Consider the following 17,345-nt stretch of genomic DNA (forward strand, 5'->3'; position numbering starts at 1 on the left):
AATTAGTTTGGTTCCTCTTAAACTCCATAAAATGTGGTAAACACTTACTGTTATGATGTCATGAACCCTCACTATTCCAGCTGACGTTGTGCTGTAGTGGTGCACTTTCTTAAATATGGAGAACAAACACATGGACACTCTGTGGGCCCCGACTAGCTACCACTTGGTAATCCAGTCATAATTTAAGTTTTAAACATATCTATGGCGACCAAGTGCATAAATGCAAAGGTCATTTATGTCAGAGGGCTTCATATTTTAGGCTGCAGAATAAAGTGATGTTGTAGCATAGCGTGTTTCCCCATACAAGAATATATCAAGCAAGTGATAATGACAGCATGTGAACACAAATTCAGTCTGAAAGATTGAAACATAAAGAAAAAAGACTTAAGTGCCTCTTTATAAAATGTTGTGTTTCTCACAATGAAACCTGCCGACTCTTTCTTTATTCATGCAGAAGCCACCCACTAATTCTGTAATAACAGTATACAGATCTATTGAGGGCAGTGGTGTAATGCACACTTTCAGGTCTACAGCATGTTGTTATTTTTGCTTTATCATTTGCAGACGTGAGAGCTGTCCTCAAATTAGAAAAATGATTTCCTTTAATTGAAACTCAAACACTTCAAACATAAATTTCTGTTACATTTGAAAGGGCCAGTTCATCTAAATCACAAAAACATATTTTCCAAACTTACCAACACTTCAAAATGAACATTATTTATCATCATCAAGGCAGCACCAATATGGATATTTTATTGAAAGGCAGACAAATAGTAATTAGTTGTAAAGGAAACCAGTACTGAGAACCTAGGCTAGCCTAAGGTTGACTCAGTTCCTCATTTGACTGCCAGACACATCTCAGAGTTGAACGTATTTCTCGGTAAATTTGGTCTCTAGCACAGGAGGATGTATGTGTCATGCAGTCCAACAAAGGTGGAGATCAACACGCCAGCTCCAGGCCCAGGAGGTGGTGGTGGTGGTGGTCAAACTTTCAAGGTCAAGCAACAGCGCCGTGCAGAGACTGATTTTACTGCCTTGGTAACAGCAAGAACATTAAGGTCATTTTCCTTTTGAGGGATTGACCTCTGACTAATCTAAACTCTAGGCAGATTAGATTCATTAAAGGATATAGGGCCCCTTACCACAGAGAGGTGGTAAAGAAAAGAAGAAGAAGCTAATAAAGCAAAATACAGAGGCCTGTAACATAATCAGGAGATAAATTTACTTCTGTTTCTTATTTCATATCAAGAATCAACAATTTAATTCCACAAAATGGGTTTCTATATCAGAGGAGGGCGGCATTGTTTCAGCATCAACAGCTTGATTAAATCACAACTTGATCACAGATGTGTTTTCTCTGAACTCCATTCACCGCTTGTCTTTCATCCACTGACAGAGGATGCCCTTATTTACGAATGAATTGAAAACTGAATCAAACAGAAAACTGATCAGCCCCCTTCTTTATTCCTGAATAACCAGAAATTCTTTTCAAATGGGTCTAAAAGCTAAAGGTTTTTGAGTATACTACAAAAAAAAACCCAAAATACTGCCTTTACTGTCTTTTTCCTATGTCATTCAGCCTTACTTCAGAGTATCAAAAAGGTAAGTTTACTCATCATCAGTAGTTGCAGGAAATAAACAGCCGCTAGCTCCAGTTAGAATGCATACATTCCCGATGCATATTAGTATTTAAGCTTCTAGATGTGCAGCAGACATGACGTCAGTGGTCCAACTCAAAATGCAACACATCTATTAAATATTTAAGCAAAAATAAAGTGCAACAGAGTTCAGCAATGAATACAATACGTCCGGTCCCTGCATATACATACTGATAATGCACTTATACAAAAACATTATTAAATTCTATTTTGGGGTTTATACACATTTATAGTACTTTAAATTCCTCTAGCTTGTATTTCTATAACACTTCATCTCCTTCTTTGTAGCACCTGCGTGGTGGGTCAACTTTTAAGTGTCAGGACTCAGTAATCATGCATAGTTCAGGTTGTTGTAATCCTGTTGTAATCACGCTGGTTTTTAATCCCGGTGATGTGTGTAATTTACAGCTTTCTTTTCATCTGTGTGATTGCCATCTTCAGACCTGCAGCCGCAGCCGTCCAAGGAGAGCGGTCTTCATCCTCTCCCCAGGTTTCTGTCTGTCGTTGAGCTTTTTGGCTTTTGGAGTTTTTCCAAACTTCATAGAGAGTTTGGGCTGAGGTGGGAAATGCTGTTACTGCTGTTGTTCAGTGTGATATTGGGCCTGACCTTCAGCCCCACCAACATCATTTCTACAGTTTTAGTTACTCATTCATACAAACAGCCACAAACTCTGGCCTTTAAACTCTCCAAATACAACCACATTGTCGACTGTGATTTTGTTGCCCTCCAGCTGTAGAGTTGTCGCCCCCTGTGCCTTCAGTCAGTGAAATGTAGAGACAGGGAGCAGACCTGGGCTAAAAAAAGTTTGGGTGGCTCTTTTTTTATTCCTGTGCCCCACTGTTGGACTCTGTAATAGTACAGGAAGTCATTGAGAGTCAGCTATATCACCTCACTTCCAGGTGGCGGCGGTGGGGCGAACGCCTGCACTCCCCTTGGTGCCCTTTGACCCCAGCGACTGACCCGAGCGGCTTCGCAGGTCCCGCTCGGCATTCTCGCTCTGCGCCTGCTCTTCGTCGTATCTGGTGACACACAAAGGGAAAGGGAGAGAGAGGAATCATGCAGTGAAGTAACACATATGAGGGGATTCCTGCCGCCCCCGCTCCATGGAGCACGTAAACAGGGTGCTTTACTCAAACAATACCCCCCTGCTGAGCACTGAGCTCACATTACCCCCACTATTGTGTTCACACAAGCATTCATTTCAGCATTGTCTACTTCACTGTATGTGCCCCATAACATCCCTTCGATAGCTCAGTTGGTAGAGCGGAGGACTGTAGAGGACATCCCAGGCATCCTTAGGTCGCTGGTTCAAATCCGGCTCGAAGGAGAAACATTTTGGTCATTGTCTGCAGAGGATGAATCCCACTGGCTTCGGTGAATCCCTCACCTTTCCTCAAAATCCACAATAAGGTTGAAATTTGTGGTCCAGAGTGAAATATCTTGGCAACTATTAGATGATTTGCCATGAAATTTATGACCGATATTCAAGGTCCCCAGAATAGTGAGGCATGCTTGTACAGGGGGTTGCCAGCAGTTACACAGAAAAAGTATACAGCAGCTCAAGTGCAAAAGAATAATCATAATGAATAAAAACATATGTACACATATTGTGACAACTGAACCATGTTGTGATATATCACAACATCTAAATGATGAATTGGCACAGAATTACACACATTCATGGTCCCCGGGGGATGAATTATTATACATTTGAATGACAAATTCGTTTCCTTATTCTTTGAGGACATGTATTTTTTCAGGTAAATCTGTGCCATGAAAACATCAAATTGCTGGAGAGGATGACATGTTTCTATACGACTATGTGCAATTAAAAGCAACTCCTTCGAGCCGGATTTGAACCAGCGACCTAAGGATTCCTGTGACCAACTCATGTGGTACATCCTCTACAGTCCTCCGCTCTACCAACTGAGCTATCGAAGGAAGACACGGCAGTTGTGTTGTTGACGCTCCTGTTTACTGTCAGCAGGGAGGTATTAATGAAAATTAAAGAATGCAAAAACTTACTGAATACTGCTGGTTGTGAAATACAACTTTTATCATAAGGTAAACTTTATGTTGCCCGTGAGCAAAACTACTGGATTGTGATATAGTGTACAGAAGGACATCAGAGGTGAAGAGGAGTAAGCAGAGTAACATAGTCATTTCCAACATCTACTTGATTCAGTCAGTCCATTCTGTAGTTACAGTGAAGCACGAACCTCTACAGTGACCGTGTGTGTTTGGTTCATTCTAATCAGACAGCTCCACGTGATTCAGTTAAAACATCTCTCCTTCGAGCCGGATTTGAACCAGCGACCTAAGGATGCCTGGGATGTCCACTACAGTCCTCCGCTCTACCAACTGAGCTATCGAAGGGATGAGAGACACATTCAAAACGGATAACAGCTTCTTATCTATTTTGGCCTCTATATTTTGGCCTCTGTGACCCTCCTCTGCTGTTACAGGTTGCTGAGTTGATCTAAAAGTGGCAGCTGGATTTTAATGTCACTTACAGGACTTGGTAGTTGCCCAGAGCCTCTCGGGGCGGGCTGCGATTCCAGCGGCAGTCTGGGATGTCCCCGTTGGGCGTGACGATGTTGAGGGTGTCGTTGATGAGGTTGTACTTCAGGATACGGTCGTTGGCTGTGCTGGAGGTCAGCGAGGGAGAGGCATTGACCTGAGCATGACGCAGACAAAGAAAAGTGACATTTAGATTTGAAGAGGAGGGTGTTCTGCATCAAAATAAGCAGAGGCAACAGCTGAGCTCAGTAATGCACTGTAGGATCCAAACAGGCATGAGGACATTGTTTTATTTCCTCCCTTCCCTATATAGCAGCTCTTATCGGGCAGGAAACTCTGCTACTAATATGCTATGACAGCTGCACTCATAAACAAACATTTAAAGAAGAAAACTTGATACACACTGCAAAACTGCAGTGCCCTGAGGGAGATGATTTGATATCAACACACACATGCACATGTAAATAATGAACAAAGGAAAAAGTTCCTGACTACGAGTGGCACTTGTTTTTCAGTCCCTCACTGAGGACCGTTCATGCCCTACTACCAACTTTATGTTGCCCAAAATAGATCCGATTGGTGTCTGTTAACAGAAATAGCTCAGACCTAGCCTGGAAACCCAGCAGCTCATTGTCGGCTGTCAAAACGAGTGCGGTAGAGCGTGACAAGCACGATATCCAAAGCGTAAAAAAGCACGATGAAACGATTACAAAAAGCGTCAGGCAGTGAAACAGCCTGTATCAGCCTGTTTCACTTGGTGCATACTCAGTCTGAAAACAGTATTTTCAGGTTAAACACACCTTCAGCACACATTTGAATAGAAAGAGGCACACATTCAAACACACACACATAAAGATTCCAACCTCAAGGGCACTTAATGTTGCTTAACAGGCAAGGAAAAGGAACATGGAGTCACTGCGTAAGCATGTCAAGTATCTTTGGGCTTGGCAAAACATGCAGCTGGTGTCTTAAGGAGCAAGGCGAAGAAAACAAAGATTTTGTTTTTTTCACAGCAGAGATTAGTTTTTAGTCATTAAAACTCTTCTGAATGAGGTGTGTGTGCATGTAATAACTCCTCTTGTTTAATTACTCACCTCGATAAGCCACGGCTTGAGCTTGTCATCTATAATGATGTCATACCCGTAGCATTCAAAGCAGTGCTTATCGTTGTTCATCACAGGCTGGGAGAGAGAAAACACAGAGACTCATTTAAGAAGAGGGACTGACCTACATTGTGGGTGACTGTGATATGTTGGGAAACTTTTTTTTTTACTGCAATAGAGAGTGATTCAGCAAGGACAAGTGTTAGCAAATGATCAGTGCAGAAATGTCGGTGCACAGAGTGTGTCGAGGCCTGAGAGGGGGAAGTCAGTCACCTCACGCAGAAGAAAAGGGAAGTGGACAATAATTTCAGTGCTAAAAACAAAAAGACACAAAGGTGGCTTTGCAGCTGTGTGTTTAGAAGTCAAGCCAGCTGAAATCTCTGAGAGCCCAAAACAAAAAAAACAGCATCCCAACAGGAACACGGTAAAAACATGAATTTACGTTACTTTATAGTTCTACTCCACGATATTATAGAGGGAAATATTCACTCCACTTTTTACCTGAAGCTATAGTTACCTCTAAAACAGTACACCGAAATATATAGTTTAAAAAAAAACTTCATATTGACAGTTAATAATTAACACTGTATTTGCCTGCTCTTATCAACAGTCTACAATCTAAACTATGATATGTACAGAATGTATGATATAGAGTCCTTCGCTCAAAAAGCAACTCCTTCGAGCCGGATTTGAACCAGCGACCTAAGGATGTCTGGGTTGGCCACTACAGTCCTCCGCTCTACCAACTGAGCTATCGAAGGAAGATGTCCAACCAGGCAGGGAAAAAAGATTTCGTAAGACAAGCACATCACATGAGCTTCTATGATTGTTGAACACATCATATGACGTTACTACACAGCTTTGGCAAACACTCGACTCTGATTGGTCAATTAAAGCATGCTATGGTCTGTTATTTCTGTATAGCAGACCGTTGCTAAGGACACAGTTCTGATAGCAGAAGCAATAAAGTCATTTTTAAATCAATACAGTAATTTCTAAATCAGTATTTTATGTTTTGATTACTTCAGTACGAAGCGAGCGGCGGTAAATATCATCCATTATTAATAGTCATAGTCCTTTAGTTTGTGGGTGCTGGTTTACTGTCCCGGCTTACTGGGACAGAGCCATCGTTAATGTTAGTAGTAAAACCTGTTCTTTTCCTGCGATGACAAGTCAAAATGTCTGCTGTGAAAAGTGTCTTAATTCAGTCAGTCCCATTTGTAGTTAATAAGTTACAGTTAAGCACAAACCTACGCAGTGAACATGTGTGCTTGTCTCAGGCCTATCGGACAGCAGCACCACATGATGCAGTTAAAATGTCTCTCCTTCGAGCCGGATTTGAACCAGCGACCTAAGGATGTCTGGTTTACACTCTACAGTCCTCCGCTCTACCAACTGAGCTATCGAAGGGACAAGGAAACAGCTCAAAATAGATAAGAACTTGTTATCTATTTTGGCCTTTATATTTTTAGCCTCTATGACCCTCTTTGGCTGTTAGGGGTTACTGCGTTGATCTGAAAGTGGCAGGTGGATTTCAATGTCACTCACAGGACTTGGTACCCTGTCAGGGTTCATTTGAAAGTAATGACTGGCTAACTGTGCATTACCCCTTACATATATGACACTTTTGAACAAGTAACCTAAGCAACCGTCTGGTATTTCCATTGAAGGAACTTAGTTTATTACAGGTGCCATCTTTTGTCCAAACTTCCTGAAATTCCTCTTGTGATATCAGTTATCATGTAGGACTATTTGTCACATATGCTTGGAATGTCATTTTGGAGTAAAAAGACTTGACGTTCATGTCCACTTACAGCCACGGCCTTCAGCGACTGCACCACGATCCAGTGGATCTGGTCAAACAGTCGGCTGGTCACCTCCTTCCCTCTGGTGCTCTCTAGGTACAAACGCAGGTTACTGACCGTCCACTTGCCTCCATGGACGTGGTTGTAGTCATCCTGCGTTAAAGGCACACGGTCTAACTAGATACTGAAATTCTTGGAGTTTTTTTTCCGCATTGAGATCTGTTACAGAAAGACATACTGAAATTCATCTTTAATTTAAAGGGGCACTCCACATATTTCACACAGCAGTATAATTGTCATGCGTAGTTTTGTGAAAACATTTGTACGAAGACTAGTATTTAAAAAATATAGAATCCTGTGTTGTTGGAGCTTGACCCATACTAGGAACTAAACGTTAGGATATTACTGCTGCTTTGTAAAGTGCAATACTGAATTAGTGGAATACCCCTTTAACATCCAATAAAATTTATATCTCACTTTCTGACACTAAAGGTGATTTAAAGCATCATGTTCTGAAAACAATCCCTACCAGCCGTACCAGACAAAATACAGACTGACCCCATGTTTTTGGATGGCCACGTTGGTGAGGTGAACAAACATGTTGTCCAGTTCACTGGTGCTGGGTGTGTACTTGACTGTGCAGAACCTACAGAATCCAAGCTTGTACCTGAGGATCAAACCACAGAGAGAGTTCAGCCAAACAATCACTGTCATTATAGATTCAGCTGCCGGAAAAACTGAAAGATGCCTGACACTGAGCTTACATGTAGCATTTCAGAGGCCGATATGTGGTCACCAGAACGTAGAGACGCAGGTCAAACTTCTTGCCTCCTATCAGCAGAGGGTTGTCGATGTACAGGGAGATGACGTAGGCCTCTTTGCCACTGGATGCTGCTACAAACCTGGCGGCCAAAAGCGAGAAGCCAAACATCAACAAAACCGCAAACCTCTGAACGCTTCTGTGTGTGTGGCTGCGGCTGCGCATTATGACGGCGTCTTCGGTAACTCACGTGGAGGTGCGGCTGTCTCTGGACCACTTTTTGATCTGGGACAGTTTGTTGATGAGGAAGATGCCTTTGCCCTGAGCCTTCCCGCAGGGCTTCATGATCCAAGTGCTGGATGGATTCTTGCGGAACTCCTCCACAAAGAGATTATAATCGGCGGGGAGCATGAACGTCACAGGGACAAAATCTGCACAGAGCAAACAGTTCAACATATTCAGATCAGCGTGTCTCTGCATATTTTGTGAGAGGAAAAAATGGGGGGATGTGTGCATTTCTACACCCATTACTCTAGATACCTAAATATATGTATTTCCCGTTCTCGTCCTTCTCTGCCAGCGGGCTGTTTTCCTTTTCCAGCTCCTTGCGGTAGCGTTTGATGTTCTTGATCATCAGGTCCTTCCTGGTCAGCTCGTAGTGGTTGGGGAAGTGGTTAACCATCTGGTCATCTGACAGGCGGTAGCCGGTATCCACGCTGAACACATTTCTGATGGTCTGGATGCTCATCCTACATGGGGGCACAAATAAACATGCATTATGGTGATCTAAGGAGCCTGAAGCCTAGAAATAAGCTTGGTGGTCAAATGATTACTCATTAATTGACATAAATGGGATCAGCATGCACGTGAAGCTGTTGGAATTTTTAGCAAGAGTACATTTACTGCATTTAATCTTAAATACTGTATTTAAACACAATTTTGAGGTACATGTCACAGAATATTATCATTTCATGCCTCTTTATATTTCTATGCCATTACATCTCTGATGCATACAGCGTACTTTTTGCTCCACTACATTTATTGGACAGCATCAGCCACTATTTACCTTTTAGATTCTCATTTTGCATTAGAATCATATTATAAACCCTTCAATACAACCAGTGACACTTCTGGGCACCTTGTCACATTCAGATATCTGATGTTGAGTTGCAGCAAAGAGACGTCTCAGATGGACTTATTTAAATAACAAACTGTGGCCCAAAGAGCTAAAATGAAAAGAAACGTCCAAAAAATGAATACAGATTTGTGAAGCAGTTTGTTTTTTCTTCTTTCCTACCCCATTAATCATCTCAGGTCACCACTTCTGATCATTTAGAGTCCACCAGACTGATTTTTAAGTAGGATTTTTAATGTAGTTCCTTACTTGTGTGTATTATTACAATGTGGTATTGGTACTTTAAGCAAAGGAAATGAGTACTCCTTGCAGAGTATTGTGTCATGGGACTAAAGATAAGATGGAAAGCCTACCAGTAGAAATTCCAGTCCTCGTTCTCTGAGACTTGAACCCACTCCCTCTTCTCAAAGTTGTTGATGAGCACTGATTTCTCAATATCAGTCACCCACTTCACCTTACCGGCCATGGTGCCTCCCTCTGGGGTGGAGCACAAAACAACAGGTAAACACACTGAGAAGCAGATGAACACACAGACAGGACAATGCACAGGAAAAAAGAGGTGGAAATGCATGCAGCAACCATGCACCAGGGCAGTCACCTACCTGCAAATCAATGTCAGGAAACAGCCAGTCATCAGCATCAGCTAGCCGGGCTGACTCAGTTAGCAGGCTGCTGAACCCTCCCTGGACTGCTGCAGAGGCTGGGCGGACATCACCCTCTCACTGATGCAGTATCACCAGACTCATAGCGGAACACAACGACAGCTTACTGGTTTCACTAATAGCTCCGGCTAACAACAAAAAACTGCTACCATGTTAGCGCGTTTATTGCTAGCAAGCTACATTTATTGATCCAGTGAGGCGTCGTAAAGCTGGACACAGTGACGAAACGCCCAATACGGTCAAACCACTCTTCACAATAAAAGCCTTAGTTATTGAAACGTAACAACATACACATATACGATAATGTTATTGTGCGACTTACTCGCGGTTTGGGTGATTTTTAAACCAAAAAAATTTGTCTCAAAAATATTAAACGACGTCGTTACGGGCTTGGTCCTTCCGGGGTAATAACCTAGCAACGGAGGACGCAGTGACGTCATTGCAGGATGTCGTTACCACGACGTACCAGCAGGGGGCGCTGCTGGACTGTCTGTGATGTTTAACTACACAACACACACTTAATATGTAATTTATTTATGTACATTATTAGAATTTGTGATACATTATTTCATTAAAAAAGTAAGCACAAGGGTACACAATAATCAGAAAACATTTAATTAAAATGTGTACAACAAGCCTGACAAAAGCAAGATCATTGCACTATTATTATATTAATAAAAGATTAAAGCACTTAGTGTTAGGTGAGTTCAGAGATAAGATACAAACAAAGAAAGTGATAAAGCAGATGAAACTCTGCAGAACAGATGCATAACGGGAAACAATGTGTATATACATAAGCAGGGACATTATAACAGTAGACTGAATATATTATCATCTTTCAGGGATGCATAAAAACATTTCAACACAGTCTGATGATATATTCATCAGAAATTACTTTGCTAAAGTAAAACCTGTTTCTTCTATCTTGTTTACTCCAAGCGGACCTGATGAGCACATGACACCGCCCCCTGCAGGCCACTCTCGGTAGCAGCAGGTAAAGGCGTGGCCAATCATATCTGTGGCACTTACCTGAGAGCAACAAGATTAAAGGGCGCTGCTGTAAGTACACGAAAAGAACTGACGAAAATGTTTTTATTTTATCATCTCCAGAACATTTTAATCATAATGTCTTTATTTTTATTACAGGGCGGCGTCCATTTTAATCTACACAAAAGGTAAGGTGACTTTTTCTTGTTACTGTGGGTGCACCTGTCCGAGCTGGAGCGTTTATATTCGTTTAATATCCAACGTGACACTTTTCCAGCAGGGTACAATATGCTAGTTAATTTGGAAATGTGAAAATTCATTTAGGTCTGCTGGGTTAGTGCGTAATTCCGTATGCGTGATCTTCATAACGACCTTTGTTTGCTCTGGGTGAGAAGGATGACTTAATCTCTTTGTTATGGCAATATGGCTATAGGCTATTACATGGTTAATACTCTGGCCTGTGGGTATCATCTTAGAGCCCAGGCTATGGTTATATTGTTAAGTTTCCCACATTTAGGGCTACAGTATAGGTATACAGTATATATACAGAGGATTTCCTTGTCGTCAACTTGGAATAAACACTTTAAAGAAATGCAATTATACACATAAAGGTATTTTTTAAAAACCTAATAGTAGATTAACCAACCAACATTGTAAACAAACAAATATTTAAAGCCCATAATTAGATTCTTTGGAGTCTGTGATGTTTTATTTCTTCTTGGTGAGGCAGTTTGGTGGATTTGAGTTATGGAAATGGAGCATTTGCATTAAGGCACGTGAGTGCAGGTGTGACACAAACTGGTCTGAGGACAGGTGCACGTAGGAGGGAACAAACCTTGTTGACTGTTAAACACAAAAGAAAAAGTCCTAAATCTAATGGTAGAAGTAGATTAGACGTCCACTTTGTTGCATAAAGTAGTTCTTATCAAACACAGTATGTAAACCCAGGTTTGTTGCATTATACAGTAGTAAGAGGCCTAAAACTTGTTGGACTTAATCCAACAGATGATATCATCTCTTCTAACCCAGGAGAGCCTGTTTTATCAACCTGGAGTCTCTCCCCGGTAACACAGCTGCCACCCATCCTGGTCACATGACCCAGTATTTACACAGCCCATTTATGAACGTTGGGAGTCAAGCAAGGATAACACACAAACACCTTCGAACCATGCAGCCATTATCCCTTCTTGCTAACGGCTAATGGAGCGCTTTCTCTCGCGTGCACTAATGTGAATGATTTGCATGTTGGTTTTTGTTCTCAGGAAACAAGATGGTGGAACAAACAAGACAGCCGAGTCGTGTCGTCTCCCTCCAGGCTGGCCCTGGTGAGGTGGACACTGGCACCCTGTTTGACGTAAACCTCAGGTACAGCACAGGCCGCTCCACATACCAGTCATAATGACAGCATACAGCTCAGGCAGACTGAATCTCATGCACCACACCCTGTCTGATCACTCGGTTATGTTTAGTTATGTTTTTCTGATGAATATGAAAAAATACAAAACTAAGAAGTGCAGACTGTGTCACGTATGTCTTCAACCACTAACACTTTTCTTGTGTGAGGAAGGAAACATTTTGAAACTCTTGGTCATTCCCTCAGGATCAATGAAAGGGCTGCTCGGGCATTTGGGCGCCAGTTGGCTGCAATTGGAGACCAGCTGGCCTGGGAATGGGCCAGCAGACAGCAGAACTGGCTACCAACTCCTCTCCACATGCTGAGACCCGCTCAGGCACTGACTAGGACCATCTATCGGTATAAAATGAGATCAAATAAAAACATCTATTTCTACAGCTCTTATGTGACTGGCTGCTGAGCCGTTTGAACCTGGCCTTGTTCTCTTCCAGGGACGTCCGCAGTCAGATATGGGGCCTCCAGGGCCTGTCTGCGGCAGTGAAGGCCTGGATGGCGAGCACTGCGCCCGGGCAGGGCATCCTCAGAGCGGACACCTGGGCAGCCTGGGTAACGCCCGTTCTCTGTGGTATCAACTGTGTCTCACTAAGCCCCGCCCCCCCTTGGTTACATCGCTACGCCCGTCAAGCGTTCCATTCTAGAATGACACGTATTAAGAAGCTTCTTGTTTGTAGCATTAATCAGATAAAACTTACAAGTCAATTAAATTGATTAGTTGGTATTAAATCGATGAATCTATTTATATATGTGCGAAAAATCTTTTTTCTAAGCTCAAAATGCCTCATGGACACAAACATATTTCTGTTCACCTCTCTAAAGTTGCCACATTAATCGAGAGAAAAGTCCAATTTGACTTTAATTTTCTTTCATTTCACAGGTGTCCAACTTGAAACCAGTAAAGTGCACTGGCTGGACCAGAGGAGCACTGGTGACTGTAGCACTGGTGGCTGCAGTGACTATTTTCGGTGCACTGTGGATGGAATGGAAAGCCTAAAGGGCCACGTTGTTTGGGCCATCATATATCTGACCAAAATCGAATGACAATTATTGCTTACTGATTTTTATTCTACTGTTTACTTTGACTTCTCTTTTTATACTATTTTCATGGGCGTATTGAATTTGACTAAAGACGACAAACAGGAGTAAAAAAAAAAATTTTTTAAACAAGTAAAATTTGTCAGGGCATGAGGAAATTGTTTAAATCGGTTTTACAGTGTTGGCCAGCATATTGTAGCAGTGACTTATTTGTTCACAAACACTTGTATTAATATCAAAAAGAGGCCAAATTTTTTTTACAAATGATATGTAGCCTGGCTTAATATAAAATAAAGGGAGCTGGACTTTCTGTTTGAGATTTGAAAGTGCTTTTTTTCATGTAATGCAAATAAATTTGAAAATTAAATTAAAATTAAATGTGGTGTCATTAATAGAAAAAGAATTTTAATTAAATAATACACATAATAAGTATGAGAGACGCAACAACAGCAGCTTGCAGGTTTAAGGTCTTGCTGTTCGACCACTGAGGCCCATTTTCAACCTCCTGCTCGGTTGTTTTCATCAGAGTCCACATCTCAGCATCATCAGTCCTCCTGAGTGGTGACTTCCACATGTGTGTAATTTTGGAAGGCCTTCCTGTTGCACCTTTGAAGCGTGGCACCGAGCTGCTTCCCCGGGCCGATCTCGTAGGTGTGGGGGAACTTCTCTCCCTGAGTCCTCTCGTAGATCTCGTGCAGAGTTTGCTCCCACTTCACGGGCGACACCACCTGCTTCACCAGCTGCCTGCGCAGGTGGCTCTCATTCATGTAGCGCTTGCCGTCCACATTGGAGTACACGTTGATCTCAGGACGACGGACCTGAGCGGCAAAGAAATGTAAGCGTTGGGTGACTAAACTACTAAATCCGTTCAGGTGTGGTAGCTGAACAAAATGGCTACTGGTGAGGTTAAAAATTATTATGTGAGATATGGATGGAATGAATTACTATTCATTTTTCCTCTCTGACAGTACACAAGAGTAGGGCTTCAACTATTTTCATTATTGATTTATCTTAACATTATCTTTTCAATCCATAGATTGATTATTTTGTCTAAAAGATGTTAAAAAACAGTGAAAGTGCCAACAACTGGTTTGGGCCCAACAGCCTAACGCCCAGAGAGGTTTACTTTACTATGTGTGAGGAACAAAAGCACCAAATCTTCACCTCTGAGAAGCTACAACCAGCAAATGTTTGGCATTTTGGTCTGAAGAAAGACTAAAACAATTACTTGACTATCAAAACTGAATTCCTTTATCAGTAACACCATGAGATGTACCAACTCGGTAACAACAATAATACAATTTAAGCACAATTAGACAAAACATTTAACTAAACTAAATAATTAAACAACCTCAAATGTGACAAAAAAAGTTACCAAGAAATGTCTAGTTGACTAATAAAGTAATCAATAACTCTTTGCAGCTTTAGTGGCCGTTCAAGAGGCCTGTTTGAACACACTCCATGTCGCCATTTCCTTTTTTTTGGAGACAAACTCACTATAAGTCACTACAAAAGCAATTTGAGCGAAATAAAGCTTTCCTTTATATTGACTGCTATCAATATTATCACTTTATTCATATCAACTTTGAGTGTGTGTTTTGATCATGATTAATGATAATGACAATTTATAACAATGGGATCGTTTGATTTAAAATATTGAAAGATGATTGGTTTAGATGAATGACTGTGTAGATGAAACACCAGATTATGTTATAAAAACAAGCATTTTTTAATGAACACACTCAAATTCAACCTTGAAACCTTGAAAACATAACCTTTAAAATTAAGCAACTTAAAAGACTTTGTATGTACCCAGTACCCGTACATTTTAATATTGTTTCACCATACAAAAAAATAACTAGATGTGTATATGACATTTACAAACTAATCAAAATGGAGGGAATAAACAAAAATATGAAAATCTGCTGTAAAATACATCCCAGGTGTCCTTTTTAGCTAAAGAGGGTGCATGTGTGTGCATGTAGTGTGGGTGGGGGTTGTGGGCACGTAAGTTGTGACTGACCTCCACCTGCCTGAGCACCTCTCGGAGGGGTTCAGCAGCCGACTTCATCAGCTCAGTGTGAAAAGCCCCGCTGACTGGGAGACGCGTGGCCCTCATGAACTGGAGACGTCGCGAGTTTTGCTGGAGGAAGTCCAGAGCCTGAGAGGACGACACCGTCATGATGAGACTGATATCATAACAGGGATCCTTCCTTTGTCGTGACTGAGAATCATCCTGCTCATACCTGTTGGTGGCCGGCGATGACCCTGCCATCAGGAAACAGATAGTTGGCCACGGAGCAGACCGGCTCCTTGATGCCCTGACTCATGCAGTGCTCCTTAGCCTGCAGACAGGCATATTTATAGTGGGCCTGTGGTCTACCGACGACCGACAGCATCCCACTAGGAACCAGCTCTGATGCTTCCTGCATGGCCTCTGCACGCACCTTCACTGTGTACAGAGCTGGAGGACACAGAGGGGATCAATGTGGCATTTTAACTGAGCAACACCTTTGTCGTGTACAGGTTAAGAAACAAACCATGTTTACCTTCCGCGTAGTTCATGGCACCAGAGAAAACCAAGGCGGCAAATTCTCCAACGCTGAAGCCTGCAGCAGCGACACACATCTCAATGGCCTGTGGACAGACACGGAAAAAAGTAACTTCCTCTGACCTCTGAAGTACATTGCAGTGAAGCGCAATTCTGGCACACTTTACTTGATTATTTACATATAAAGAGTGATTTTACCTCCACTGAACCTTTAATTTGAAGGGTTTTCACAGATTGTTTCGGAGGTGATTCACAAGAAAAGGCAAAGGTTGAAGAAAATTCTTTGACCACTTAGATTGGGATATTTTGCTGTTAAAATGTATGCACTTTTGCTTGTAATGGAGTATTTTAATATTGTGATATCACCAGAGGATATTTATCATTACTTATTTATTTGTTGTTGGAATATGTAATACGTCTTTTTACTTTGTGGTCTAAGTTGTGGACAACTATGTTAATGAGGACAATTCAAATAAAATATTATTCACAAATAATATTAGTAGAGGGGACTTGTGCTGCAACTGATACTTGTTTTTATCATCGCTGTGTGCTTTCTGTTCTTTTTTGATTAAAAGTATAGTCAATAAAAAAATAAATCAGTCAATAAATCCTCACATTTTAGAGGCAGGAATTTTTTGTCATTTTTCCTCCATAAATGACTCAATCTATTAAAACGTACTTGTATATTTATATATTTATATATATATATTAGATCTGATAGTCACCGCGGGGTTTTCGTGGTTGAGCCTCTCCACCGCAGCCAGAGAAGTGACGAACACCGCCGGCTGACAGTGGACCGTCTTCATCAGCTCCTCCTCGGGTCCCTGCAGGCACAGAGACAGCAGGTCGTACCCGAGGATCTTCTGGGCTACCGCGAACATTTCCTTAACGTTAGGGTACTTCAGGAGACCTCTGCCCATGCCCACAAACTGGCTGCCCTGGCCGGGAAAGAGGAGCACGGAGCTGCCGCTGGGGTCCTTCCTGCGTCTCCGGTGCTGCATAGCGGGCGCTGCTCCGGGGCTGCCCGGGAGAGGAGCGGAGGTTTCGGGCGGAGGGTGGTGACTTCCATCCGGGGAGCCGGGCTGGTTGGTGGTCAGTCTCCTGCTCAGAGGGACCAGGGACCTGACCTTCCCTCTGGAGGCTCTTACCCCCCTAACGACCAGTGACGCCAACATGGCGCACTACTCACCTAAAGGTACCTTCACGGGTTAGTAAAGACCCATAACCTATATTTAAACTGTAATTCAGCGGCAAACTAAACTTTGTGCCCAACAGAAAGCCTCTCTACGGGCAGCATGACACAGTCCTGAGAGCCGCCATGTTGGCTGAGGTCACCAGTGTCGATCTTGTTTTGCTTCCGGTTCCTTCCTGCGGCATTACGTCTGACATCATCACGTCCCTTTCAAAACCTCTCAAAACATCTCCAGTATTAGCGATGAAATGCTGATAAGGACAAGAAGGGTGAAGTTAATGCTGGGTTACAGACTGCTGGGAACGTAATGACACACATTTCATCAGCTTTGAGTGGATTGGTGAAGCCAAGGCAGAAAACACAGAATTACATTAGTTACAGTACAAACCCACAGTTTCACCTTCTTACACATACACAGGTGAAGCATTTAATATCCCAGGTAGTGAGTCACATATTGAGACCATTTTTATTATTATTATTGTTCATTCAATACCGTCATTGCATCTGATGATTTTTCAGAAATAA

At 42.1% G+C, this 17,345-nt stretch overlaps 3 protein-coding genes and 5 non-coding genes across 8 annotated transcripts; 2 read left to right on the forward strand and 6 right to left on the reverse strand.

Moving 5' to 3' along the window:
• Positions 1-580: 580 nt before the first annotated feature.
• On the reverse strand, positions 581-9,735 carry ttll1 (tubulin tyrosine ligase-like family, member 1). Its single transcript, XM_070853641.1, has 10 exons — positions 9,585-9,735; positions 9,336-9,459; positions 8,388-8,596; positions 8,098-8,278; positions 7,852-7,989; positions 7,646-7,754; positions 7,097-7,240; positions 5,274-5,360; positions 4,173-4,336; positions 581-2,678 (listed from the first exon to the last, which is right to left on the reverse strand). The coding sequence occupies exons 2-10, from the start codon at positions 9,446-9,448 to the stop codon at positions 2,549-2,551; spliced, it is 1,275 nt and encodes a 424-aa protein (XP_070709742.1). The 5' UTR covers positions 9,449-9,459; positions 9,585-9,735; the 3' UTR covers positions 581-2,548.
• trnay-gua (transfer RNA tyrosine (anticodon GUA)) lies at positions 2,900-2,986 on the forward strand. The gene is given in 2 exon segments: positions 2,900-2,936; positions 2,951-2,986. It is a non-coding gene; the product is annotated as a tRNA-Tyr (tRNA).
• trnay-gua (transfer RNA tyrosine (anticodon GUA)) lies at positions 3,499-3,600 on the reverse strand. Its single transcript has 2 exons — positions 3,564-3,600; positions 3,499-3,534 (listed from the first exon to the last, which is right to left on the reverse strand). It is a non-coding gene; the product is annotated as a tRNA-Tyr (tRNA).
• On the reverse strand, positions 3,949-4,035 carry trnay-gua (transfer RNA tyrosine (anticodon GUA)). The gene is given in 2 exon segments: positions 3,949-3,984; positions 3,999-4,035. It is a non-coding gene; the product is annotated as a tRNA-Tyr (tRNA).
• trnay-gua (transfer RNA tyrosine (anticodon GUA)) lies at positions 5,957-6,043 on the reverse strand. The gene is given in 2 exon segments: positions 5,957-5,992; positions 6,007-6,043. It is a non-coding gene; the product is annotated as a tRNA-Tyr (tRNA).
• On the reverse strand, positions 6,606-6,692 carry trnay-gua (transfer RNA tyrosine (anticodon GUA)). Its single transcript is given in 2 exon segments — positions 6,606-6,641; positions 6,656-6,692. It is a non-coding gene; the product is annotated as a tRNA-Tyr (tRNA).
• An 822-nt stretch (positions 9,736-10,557) lies between the features above and the next one.
• Positions 10,558-13,396, forward strand: bik (BCL2 interacting killer). The gene is made up of 6 exons (XM_070854123.1): positions 10,558-10,703; positions 10,791-10,819; positions 11,894-11,996; positions 12,232-12,384; positions 12,477-12,591; positions 12,920-13,396. The coding sequence occupies exons 3-6, from the start codon at positions 11,902-11,904 to the stop codon at positions 13,034-13,036; spliced, it is 480 nt and encodes a 159-aa protein (XP_070710224.1). The 5' UTR covers positions 10,558-10,703; positions 10,791-10,819; positions 11,894-11,901; the 3' UTR covers positions 13,037-13,396.
• mcat (malonyl CoA:ACP acyltransferase (mitochondrial)) lies at positions 13,186-16,952 on the reverse strand. The gene is made up of 5 exons (XM_070854122.1): positions 16,354-16,952; positions 15,627-15,714; positions 15,324-15,541; positions 15,101-15,238; positions 13,186-13,895 (listed from the first exon to the last, which is right to left on the reverse strand). The coding sequence occupies exons 1-5, from the start codon at positions 16,801-16,803 to the stop codon at positions 13,623-13,625; spliced, it is 1,167 nt and encodes a 388-aa protein (XP_070710223.1). The 5' UTR covers positions 16,804-16,952; the 3' UTR covers positions 13,186-13,622.
• Positions 16,953-17,345: the final 393 nt, after the last annotated feature.

This window comes from Pempheris klunzingeri, chromosome 22 (assembly GCF_042242105.1).
Source record: "Pempheris klunzingeri isolate RE-2024b chromosome 22, fPemKlu1.hap1, whole genome shotgun sequence".
NCBI classification, from domain to species: domain Eukaryota; kingdom Metazoa; phylum Chordata; class Actinopteri; order Acropomatiformes; family Pempheridae; genus Pempheris; species Pempheris klunzingeri.